The 12,786-nt window shown below is 38.8% G+C and overlaps 1 protein-coding gene across 1 annotated transcript in view; it reads right to left on the reverse strand.

Annotated features, from left to right (window-relative positions):
* sfl (N-deacetylase and N-sulfotransferase sfl) overlaps positions 1-12,106 on the reverse strand; it is a 74,468-nt gene extending 62,362 nt beyond the window's left edge. Inside the window, exon 1 of the mRNA XM_018541782.1 lies at positions 11,888-12,106. Coding sequence (XP_018397284.1) covers positions 11,888-12,063 — 176 coding nt within the window. The 5' untranslated portion in view covers positions 12,064-12,106. The remainder of the gene's footprint in view (positions 1-11,887) is intronic.
* Between the last annotated feature and the right edge of the window lie 680 nt (positions 12,107-12,786).

Here is a 12,786-nt window from a genome sequence, read left to right on the forward strand (position 1 = left end):
TAATTATAAAACAGTTTATTCAATTGTGTCTATTAATTCTATATATAAAACTTGTTTATAGTTATGTATCACCTTCATAGTTGCTACCACGCTATATGTCTTTTTCTCTGAGTACAATTTGATCTAAAAAATTACTGGCAATGAGACAACGTGAATATGTGAATCCTATAACGCTTTAAAGAGAACTACTTCATATTTTCCCGATATGCCAAGTTCCCGAGTCGTTTACCAATGCGTCGAGCTCGCCGCAGTTTCCAAGGGTAAATCCATGAGAGGTAAAGGGCTCCATAATGCCGTGTCGGCTTGCAGAACCCACTTAACTCTCTTTGCGGAAGTATCTCGATACGTTCTCGCGTTAATTTCGAGACGCGGTATGATTAAACACGTGATTAGCGTCTGCCGTTGCGACCGCATGCCGGAGCATACCCGCGTATCTCCGCACACACAAGTCTTTTAACGGGTATATTAAGCTCGCTTCTACGGGGCACACCTGTATGTAGGTTGAGCTGCACCACCAGCAGTCTGTATGCGAGTCAGGTAGGTGTTTGTACGTACATACATATATACGTGTTACCCGCAACGAGTATCAGATGCCACGTACGTTAAATGGGACACGGTATAACATCTCGACGAGCTGAGCGGGAATGTATGAGGGCTCACCGACACGCGAATATATAGATACGGGAGAATAACAGCGACACTGCAGGAGATTTGTGCGGCGTCCAAGGGTTAATTCATGGAAATCCACCTGAGCCACGCCCTTCAGAACGAATTGCACGTCACGAGATAACGCGGCAAGCTACACGGCGGCTCGCGTTACCTCTTACCTCGTCCGCTTTATTAATTGTTGCTCGTGAGCGCGCGATCCGCGAATTTCTTCCATGAGTAGTTTCGCTCGTGGGAGCGAGCACAGTTGCGAACAGTTTGCGCTCGCTTCAGTTGTGAATCCTGTGGCGTTTTTCGTATTGATCGCCGCCGCATTTCGCGCGACGTGTTGCAAGTTCACCAAGTTTAGTGAAACCGCCTGTTCGGATACGAGCTGGGATTCGTTGATGCGCAAAGATCCCAGCCCTCGTATTGGGAGTAACTACCGAATCTGTTGGAGAGAGTTCTATCGCTTGGACTGTCCGCAAGTTCTGAAGTTCATAAACTATGATGTAACGCTCAATTTTGATTTCCCGTGTTCCACACCGCTAACAAATCATAAGAATTGTTATACCGCGAAACTGAATATTACAACAATGATACCTGATGATCATTAAAAACTTGGAAAGACAAGATTTATATATTATTGTACGTTATTATAAAAACTTGTATTATTATCTATACCTACTCTGGAGAAAAGTAATTACAAAATTAAGCTGGTTTTTGCAATAAAATTCTATATATTTTTAATGCCATAATAAATAAAAAAGCCGAAATCAAATTTACTTACTATATGCAGACAAAAGCAAAATGTCTGTTGTAATTTCCCGCTTTTGATGTCATAATCCAATATGCTAACCAGTAGCGTAAAGCCTTAAAGGGAATTTGCATTACGTCCTATGACTAATTCGTTGACGTTCGTCGTGAAACAGCCTCTTTGGCACGTAGCTTCCTACTGCGTGCGTGATATTAGGTACAAGGTATCGAGTTGTACGTACACGCTGGCCAGGGCTACAAGGGTATCGCAAACGTTTTGAATAGAGCTTTGTATTGCCACACAACCGATACGCAGATATCCGCAAGTGGACATTGTACAATAGCCGTGCGTTTGCGTCATATCCTACAGCTAATTCATCGAAATCCACCGAAACCACCTACAACCAATAACGGACACATATACTTGGTATAGTGTATTTTGTGTTTGTGTGTGTGTGTGTGTGTGTGTGTGTGTACGCGTGCGACCAACCAAGGGATCACGAATTGAGGACTAACCGTAAGGCAGGCTATCACGCCGATTGTCGCTCGATAGATGTGTCTGATCACATGTTGCAAGTGCGATTCGTGATCATCGAGCACGATCGTTAGTTTGTTGGCGAGGTTTCGCATACAACTAACGGGATCTTGTTTTACGTATGCACTTACAAACGAGCTTGCGAATCGTGCGAAACGATCCAGACCGAGTGAGAGCTACTCTCACGAAACTTCTCCGAGAACACTCGCGTATCCTCCTGCAGTTTTACGTTTCGAATGTTTCGAGTTCAATGGGCGAAACACATCCTCGTGTCACATTCGATGCACCCACAAATACATGGGAAGTAGTGCTCGTGCCAACCAAGTAGAAACTCGTTTCTCTCTTTCAGGACAAGCTTTCGTATTAAGGCTCGTATTGCCCCTCTTTGCTTGCTAATTCTACATTCTGTGCAAGAAGAAAAACAGATTGCATCGTAAACAATGGCAACGCGCATCGTGTGTCCGATAATTTTCGTTCGCGAAAACTAGAGAACCGAACGATATTCGACTGCAGAGTCTGATACTCGCAACCGAGCTCGCAACTATTAATTCTTCGAAGAGGGAAGAACGGGAAAGAGGAACGGGAGGTTATCGGTTTACCTCCCAACTCCTCCTTTTCGAACCGCATTTCGTGTTTCGATTGTCGCGTGTACGCACGTTTCATCCCCCTTTGTACGCCCGGCCATTCCTCCGCGATTCATGCTGTGCCGCGCGGTATATCTAGCACGTAACGGAAATCCTGCATGGCTGGTATATACATGCTCTCGGGTATATTTACACCGGAATCGATGAGAATTACGAGTTAACATCGCCGGCACACTATCGACGGCCACCACCCCCGTACCGGAGGCCGCCCTCAGGATTGACAGAATTAGGGTCGCTTCTCACGCACTCGCGAAAGCAACAGGACAATGTTAATGGCCTGGATGTACATACCACATTGTGCCTCGACGGTCCAGACCGGAATGCATGACGATTTGTGATACGGCCACGTGACACGTATTATTTAGTACTGAATGGATACTGCGGCTCGTTGTTACGACAAACTAACCACGCTTGTAATTAACACATTGAGCGCCGACCACTTTTTATAGATGTACCCGCAGGCGCCGAAGCTTCAAACTATTCAATGTTTAGAAATTATTACTTTTTATGCAACTTGATTAGCTATTTTATAGTATATTGCCGGAAATCTTTGGCGCACGGCGTGTGTCGCCGGCACGGCGCTCAACGTTTTAAGTTAAATACGAGCGATGGCGTTTTTCTTATGCGCCGTTTCATTTTATTAAAAACTTGATAGAAATCAATTTCTCATTACCTTGTTACGACGGAAATCAATAATCTATACTGCTTTAGGAACATCGATCAGAATTGAAATGTTTTCTTGACTGAGAAAGTGTATGTTATTACTCTAGAAAATATTGTGAACTGAGATCACTTTGATCTCGGATGTAACTTGGATCAAACGCCACTATTTTATTCACTGAAAAGCGCGAGCGTAAAGATACAATTTTATTCAATAAAAGAGAGCGTTTGTGCATAACAATCGCCCAACTGGCGTATTTACCATTTTCAAACTATTCTATCTGATCAAAGCAACCCTTCTATCGAAGCAATCAGAATACGAAATAAAATTGATCAAAGATAATGCATATTAAAACGCATTGTAATTAATGCCCCATTCTTGTTCCAATCACACATCATGGTCTTTTTTTTTTTCTCAACACCAGAACCGCGGGTTTAAATTAATCCAATTGCGATTTAAAGTCAATCTGACTTTTTACGAGGGAGGATTGTCGTCATAAAAGTAAAATTGCCTGTAATTATGATTATTTATGTAAAATCACAAAATTGTAAAGCTCCACGTGCAAATCCGAATTAACTGGAAAAAAAAACCTATTAGATGGATAAAAAAAAAATAACCGCGGTTCTAGTGTTAAATAAAACAGAGTACGTGCGAATGAACGCCTTTAATAAAAATCATGATTAACGTAGTCACGAACGTATTCAAATGTTTCGTCCATCGCGCGGATTAGACGAGATTACGATTAGCGCGGAGTTTCCAGCGGAACCGATGCGGGCGCTTCACGGCTTCTCATTTAACTGGTCGTAATTGCGGGGCTTTTTATCTACCGTGTGTCTTTGTGTGTCGCTCCAGTATGCACGCGCGTATTCACGATAGCCGATTAAATCCCCGTACAGCAGCAATGGCGGCTCTCCTCCGTCTTTTAAACGGACGGACCGGCGGCGGCTCTCGGTCGAGTGCTCCTCGAGTTTTTGCTCGGCCGTTGCCGTCGCTAATGAGACCGCAGCCACCCTACTTTTTCCTACTTTTCCTCTTTACTGGAGAACGATGCACGTACTCTACCTACATGCGAGACTTGGGCGTAAATTGGCGTAGTGGTGCACGGGAGAATAAAAAGCAAGAGGCACCGCGACGGAGGATCTGAAATTACGCCACGGTCTATGCGGCACGCGCTTCTTTCTTTTCGAATTTTTTTTTGCCGGCACGCCGGCAATTACCGCTCGATGCCGTCTGCAAAATGTCGCCGTGCCGGAATTTCGTACGACGAACAAGAGCCTAAAACGAGTTAGGGTGCAGTCGTGCGTGGAAATAGGAAGTATCTGTTACCTAAGTACAGTATATAAGAAAGCTCGCGAAGGAGACGGAAAAAGTAGGCGAATGAAAGAGGGAAGTCTACTTTGCTTTAATCCATTTAGCGCATTTTATATCTAGACCGAAATATATTTTGTGACTGACAAATGTCAGTTAAATATGATTACAAGAGATATTAAATAATGTTGTATATAAGTTTTGTATTACATCATTTTTATATTATACGTATGTATATTTCATAAATTTCTATTTGTGACGTAAAGTGTATATTAAAATATAAATAGAGAATTAAAATCAATTTTTATTAAGTCCATAAAGACAATAGCTGGATTGTCGCAAGAATAAATATGGACTGCAACTTCACCTTTCGACCACTCCCTGATGACTCCAGAAGTCAATAAAGTAAAAGATTCTCCTCCGTTGTCGTCGTCTTTTGCGATTATCCTTCGCGGGGGCGAAGTCGTAGTACCATATATTACTTTCTTTCATGATATATTGCTCTGTTGGGAGAACAAGCATCGAAATCGGGATACGTCGAAAATTATGTTTGTTCGGTCAGTATATTGTCTCTGCCTCTTTAAACTTTCAGCTATCCAGTAATTCTTGCTGATACTACCATTTCGCAATTTCCATTGAAAATTGTTTTCCCTTGGTACACACGAGTCGTATGCTTGATCAATAAAAATATTGAGAAATTTCTAATTTCACTAATAATTTATTTCTAAAATGTGAAATGTAAACGCTTAGTATTTGAAATATTCAATGTGTTATAATATTCAACAAAAATGTTATCGCACCTTTATTTAAAAAATAATACAACTAAAAAAATTGTGTTTTCCAAAAAAGAGAAAAATTATTTTTGAATTTAATAGAAAACTACTGACTAATTAAATAATATCGATAAGAAAAATACATTTTTCAATACAACGAGTGTCATTTTTGTTATTTTTAATTCATGACTTTTAAAAAATTATTCCTATTTTTTTACAATTTTTTGTGAAGGTAAAAAAAATTCTATCACCTTTGATAACTGATAGGATAATGTTTATTCAATTCTTTCAAGATAATTATTTGAAAATCACGATTTTGACTTCACTGTTAATTAAATTCATAATATTAAATTATACCCAATTTAAATTCTTTTCAATTTTATGAGTTCTTATATCATTAATATCTCGTTCAATATGTCGTTAATTTAACTAAATAATGTGTGTGTGTAAAATTTAACTAAAAAAAAATGAATTGCCTCAAATTTATTATTTACTACGTGCATATGCTAATATGTAATAGGCGTTATTTACTCTAAACCAAATCACAGAAATTGATTGATGTACAGTTTGACACACATAGAAGTTAAAGATAATAAACTCTTATTTAATTTAAGAGATTGACTTGCCATTGCTCCTTTAATATTTAATGGATTGGGTTGTTCCACTTTTCTGTAAACTTCACTGTCTTACTCTCTCTTACTCTCTCTTACTCTTTTGTTTATACAGTAAGTAAATTAACACGTAGCTTTTCATCTAAGATGAAACAATCGGCCCATAGTGTTTGGAATAAAAAAGCATTATATTTTCCTTCTTGAATAAAATCAAATAAAATAATTATTTTAGTTGTATACTTGACAGTAATTTTTGCTCTTATATGATAACCCGTACACGGAAAAGTTAATTATTAGAACGTCTGTAATTTAAGCACGGGCTAGTGTTGAAGTTTAAGTTAATGTCGGAATAAATTTCGTAAGAGACTCTCGGTGAAATTTGCGACCAAAGTTTTCATAATTCAATTACTACTACTTCGCGAAGATAATTGTTAAAAATAATCGGAACTCCGTAGGCGAATAAACGTGATGAATAATGTATCGCTACGTTGAACAAACTCTATCTCTCACGATATTCGCGATACTAGTCATCGCGTTGGCAGAGCTCTTGCAGCGCTCGCAATTTAATTAGCTAATTTCAGATTGTAAGTCTGGACTATAAGTCCAAACTATAAGTCTGCTTGTAACTTGCGGCATCGTAAGTTGAGAAATTAAATTAACATTACGCGAATGTCGTTAGAAAATTCGTTGCAATAGTCAAATTTTTTGTGATATATGCATATATATGAATCTTCTTTAAAATTCATAAAAAATATCAATACTTTTCATAAATAAATATTGTCACTAAAACAATTCGTTTAATATTAAAAGAATATAAAGCAAGTAGTATTATAAAATAAGTAGTAAGAAAAAACAAAGTTTTTCCACGATCTTGTTTCTAGTGTCAAATTTAATTTATAAGACTTACAGTTTATTTACAAATTTAAAAAATATATAAATAAATATCATTGCTTGACGAATTTTGGATATTTGATAAGTTAAGACAGATTACAAGGAAACATTGGAAAAATATCTTTCGAAATTAAAAAAATGACTAACCATTCTAGCTTAATCTAAATACATGAAGATTATATGTGCATGCATTGCATATTCTACATCTTCCTAGAAAATTAACTGATATAAAACGCATTATGTGGATAGAAAAACTTTATCGTAATCGACAATTTTTATCACACCGTTCTCGGGTGGGGTTCAAGAGCAGGATGAGATGTATCATGCAAAAGGCGCGTGGCTAGTGATGGGAAGTAACTACATACGTGCGTGTGGGAAGCTTAGCGCCGACGTAAGGCCAGTCGAGAGAGGAGAAGCTTGAATTGACGCTGATTGGGCGTGCGACAAACATCCGGTCGCATTTCACGTCCCACGACAGGGAACGCGTCTCTCTTTCTTCAGAGTACTGCACCTTTACGCGAGATAGATCGAGCGATTGTTTCTCGTTTTATCAGGTATAAAAAGAAAGAGACAGAAAGTGAAGAAGAAGAAGAGGCAGAAGATATACAGTTGCACTTCTCGTATCTAGTGCGAATGCGTTTCCACTTTTTACTTGGCACGTGTATATACGCTCGTGTTTAACAGGAGACAATTTTTCGCGACAATATCGTTGCGCGAACAATTTTCTCCATCCACAGTCGACACCTGTACATTAAGAACATCGCGATGACAGAGTAATCGCGACTTCTCAGATTAATGGCAAAAGAATTATTCAACGGAGATGAATGTACTTTTTGTCAGTGGTACAACCGACGGAAGTCCGTGAGATATTATTATATTTCAGGGCTCTCTCACGGGGAAGACTTGCGTTACGACGCGTTGGAAAAAAATGAGCCAACGACACCGTTAACGATAAATTTCCTGCCGCTGCCTTTGTGCCCCGGCATCCTACTTTAAATAGCGTTTACGCGTCACTGTCCAAAAACAACGATTTATCGCGCGATAGCGCGCTCGCGCACAAAAACGGCGATGCATATAGCTGCAGACGCCGCGACAGCTGACACTATCGCAACGCGACGAAGCAGAATCCTACGAGTGATCTAAAATTGCTACGTTGTGTGTCTGTGGATTCCGCTAATTTGTTACTGCCATCGCGATAATGCATTTTACTACAGGAGTGACGTCGCTGACAGACGCTCTTTGAGAACGCCGCTAAAAATATTCGTTATACATGTAAAAATTCGCAATACATTTTTATAGAAAATATCACCGATAGAAAAATCTAGTTATAATTTATCACTCTAACAGTATCTTTATAATTATATATATATAACAATTAATGATATAGCCATCCATGAGAATCATTAAAGAAAATTTAAAATTTAAACTCAATTAGATGATTAATCCGAGTAGTTTCATATCGAGCTTCTCTCTCGATAAATAGTACGTACTACATAGTCCATCTTGTCTTATCTAAACTAGCAATGTAATTATAAATACCAAGATGCAATATCTCGCAATACAATTTCCAAGATATCATCGTATGTTTGCCAATAGGATTGTCCAGTCTGGATTATATAGATGGTGAAGCTGCCAGTATATATAGATGTGATATTACATGTCAATGTCTGTACTGGTGTGTATTAAACTCAATGATTGACGAGAGCATACCTGTATACTGTGATCGACTACAGAATTCCAAGGTGTCGCGGCTTATCTATTAAGATTGATCCACGTAAGATCGTGGTATTATCAACTAACTTGATAGCGCGTGCACGAGGATTTATGAGCCGGTCTCTAGATGTAATAACACATTGTAATAACGAGTCATATATCTCGACTTCCCAGTCTCCCATATGAAACATAGTTGTAGGATAATAACGAATATTTTATGATAACAGATACGTCCGTTAGTATTGCAGCGAGTAAATTATGATCTGTCGTCGGGGGAAGAGTTTTGCGGTCGTGTAAATGTGCGGTTTACACATTCTTGAAGATCGCGGTTTGCAACTTGGCGGCGATACCATCGCGCCGCATGAAAAATATATCCCCAACTTTTTCCCCTCTGACATAAGCGATATTTCGGATCAGTTTTCAGAACAATCTCGTCTCGACTACGTGTCGAAGAAAACTTGTTAAGCTCTCACTCAACGAGACCGGGTCGCATGGCGCGCGAGAGGGGAGAGGGAAATTATACTTTAATTACTTTGATTCCCGTGCGAGAAAAATGCGAAACTTCGCGTGTACGTAATGGCTAAAACATCGGCCACAATATAATTTCCGCACCTTTGGAAATATCAGGCGCTTGACGCTCACGCGACACGTTTCATTTCAGATATTGTATTTCGGAAGTGCACTCTGCTGTGCTGTGCGATTATTATTATCGTGTATTTTTCAACAAATATACACGGATATACCTTGCATGTCGTCTCGCTATTATGGGGACGAACTGAATAGAACCGCAGAACCAGAGCGAGCGTCTTAGTGATCGTGAGGTTGTTCAGTTCCTCTCTAATTAACTGTAAATTTACTTCTCTGTCTGACGGGCGGCGGGCATCGTAGTCAGGCAATCCTACAGGACTGCAGGATATCGAAGAAAACTGGAATTGGGCCAATTATATTACGGAAATATGTACACAACCGTTATAGTATGTGTATATATACATATATAAACTTGCGTTCGTACATTTAAATAGGATCGTCTCTAAGTCTGAAGGTACCTGCCAATTCGCAGAGTCCACAAACTATTTCGTCTTTACGCAACTTGTTCGTACTTCCTACATGCGAGTTCTCGGGTAGTTTACAACGGTAGAAGAGATCCGCGCTTCCTAAAATTCACGACTATCTTCGTTTGCCTACTGCTCGTTTATCAAGTGAATGATCAAAGGCACGCTTTGTATCACTTTAAAAGCATTCAAAATTTGTAACGCTGTTTTTCAATATTAGATAGCTAAGAGAAATGTTACGCCATGGAAAAGAAAAATGATATAAAAGATATAATTTTCGTTAATAATGATTAATTCAACATTTCAGGCACTGTTATGCAGCACGCAACATGTAATTAAAGATATGAAACATCCTGCAGTATAGTCAATGATAATTTCATGCGTCGGTTATTCTTTGATTATCGAAAGTAATTAGTATAATTCTCCTGTATACAATTTTCTTGATAACCGCATGTATATTTATGTATAATGGACGGTGTGTCGGCTGCGTGACAAAAATATTTTATTACTACGGGACATGGAAATACGCTACTGCGAACTTAGATTAACGCGCTTTGATACTACCGATATTTCTGCATCAATAATTGCTTTCCGTAGAATTTCTTCAGATGCTATATATTATAATCATTATATTTGCAAAATTGCAAAAAAATTATACATGCGCTCTTGTTTTTCTATCCATTATTTGTCGCTTCTCATTGATGCTTCTCGTGACTCCGGATTCTATATAAAAGTGGTTTGCAATTATCTCGACCATTATCGAGATCATAAGACCGTTGATGTTCCATTATCTGTGTATCATTAATATTATTTACTTAATTATACTGATGAGATCGTGGCTGTATATTCTTAATGAAATTAATGATCAGCACAATTCATTATTTTAAATAAAGGATTTTCAGTTGCTGATATCAATGAAGATTATAGATTTCACAATTAAAACGTGTGTCTCTGTGATAAAATACTTCCTGCCGATAATTGCCAATCGCGTTCGTTTATAGATTCCACTTTCCCGCATCGTCGCCACGTGAAAAATAAGACATCAATGAAAATTGTCTGCGACGCTCGAGATTCTGCTGGAAGATCCCCTACTAGCAACGTTGCACGCGACCACGCAATTTCAGAGTTACGAACTGGCTGGCGCGACGGTCAGCCAACTCACGGCTCTAATTGGTCTGCTTTGACTCGCTTGATTGCATACAAAGTAATTAAAAGTGTCGCCATTCTACTTCACCTATCGTCAAACGACTCGTCCCTCGCCATTCAATACTAATCGCTCCTTGTAAACTCGCTTCCGCACGGTCTTTAATGGTGTGTTTTCCGTTGCATTTGCATGCTATTATTGCCGCACTATTACAGAAACTACATGTATTTCAAAGTTTACGCAATTCTACTACGTAGCAATGTGGAAAGTTACGCTCTTTATTTTACATTTTTACGACTGTTTTTGCGACTATTCTTGACCAAGATAACGAAAGTCAACAATCCGAAGTAGTTTTATAAGTGTTTTTCCATGAACACGTCGGAATATTGTGTAAAAAGTTTTCAAAGTTTTGCCAGCAGCAGATGTTGCATGTAAAATCTTGTGCTAATTAAGCATTACTCTGTTTACACCGTGTACCGTAAATAATATTCTCAAGCAGACGGTAGTTTTTCTCAGAATTCATATTTCCAAACTATTCTACTTATCTAGATCAAATAATTTAAAAAAGTTCTATATCTTTAAAAAATAATATGTTTATATGTTCTAATTTGTTTATGTGTGTCACATTTAATTTATACACAGTAAAAACTATTTTGCATTTGAGTTAGAAACGATCCATTTAAGTTCTTGTTAAAATTTTGTGTTGAATTTTTAATATATTTTAGCTGTTAATTTAACTTAATATAATATGATTGTGCTATATTTTATGCTAAATTGATATTTAACATTTCGTAGTGTTGAAATAACATAATTTACGAGTAAGCAAACAAGTAAAAATAATATTTTAAAACATAAATTCTAAGATAAATGAATAAGAGATGTGTTAATTTTAATGAAGAAATATTAAATAATGAAGAAATAAATTGTGCCAGTGTTACTATCTTCGTGTTCACTTTTTACACAATGTTTCTGTTTACTTTCTAACATATTTGTCTTGTAAAGCTGACACCCTCGCTATTAAAAACAGGTTTGCCCGCATACCATAATTAAGTGTTAATTTATTGCTAACCAATTACTGTAGTCTCGAATTTATTACTTAAACAATCAGGCTCTCATTTTAGAGACAAAATAGTTGATTGCATGTTTGGACTTACCTGGATAGCGGCCCACTGCTGACGATGTAGTAAGTGTAGTAGAATATACTGGCGATGGAGACGAGCAACAACGCCAGGACACAGCGCTTCACCGTCGCTTGTTTGACGACGTAGCGCGGACCGACGGCGCCTAATAGAGGAACGCCAGCTTCGCTTGCGGATATCTTCATCACCATCGTCTCATTCGACGACGTCTCTGCGGATCCAACAACGTTTTGACTGGATTATCGCGGCGAAGTCTTCGTCCTCGAACGAGTCACGAGACGTGTTTGCCCGCGGCATACGAACGCGAACGGTGCTGCTACGTTAGTCAACGGAATTGCCGTTGAGAGGTCAGGTAGCAGTCCCAAGAATCGTCGATGCCCGGCAAGCGTTTCTTTCGTCTGCACAGCATAGAACACTTTCGTCGCCATGGACTCGCGTTTGCAGTCTTTCTTAGAACAGTCACGTGCAACATTGAATCGCGTTATGTTTCAACGAATTAAAATATGTGCATTAATAACACTAGTTCCCCTGTTATAGGCGAACTATCGTATAAATTAAAATTTTCTTAACTTTTATATATCATCCTGATGAAGACGATGTCAGTGAATTCCAATACTCGAGTTCAACGGAAGCCAGCGGTTGGAATCAAGTTAAAATCCTAGCTTGGAGAAGCTATTCGTCGTCTACCTTTCGATCCCGCGATCAATAAAGTACTCTTTGACGAGGTTAACGAACAGCATCGGACCGGGACTCCTCGATGCGTTGGTCGAACGTTTTCTCCCAGCGGAGGTAAATCTACTTAGACCGGCAAAGAGAATCCTGACGAAGAAATTTCAAGATGATCGTATTTAAGACAGGCGAAACAGATTCAAAGTTCATTAGACGCGCTTAATCCTGTTGGCATCGTTCTAGGA

This window comes from Cyphomyrmex costatus, unplaced genomic scaffold, assembly GCF_001594065.2.
Source record: "Cyphomyrmex costatus isolate MS0001 unplaced genomic scaffold, Ccosl1.0 scaffold30, whole genome shotgun sequence".
Classification (NCBI taxonomy): domain Eukaryota; kingdom Metazoa; phylum Arthropoda; class Insecta; order Hymenoptera; family Formicidae; genus Cyphomyrmex; species Cyphomyrmex costatus.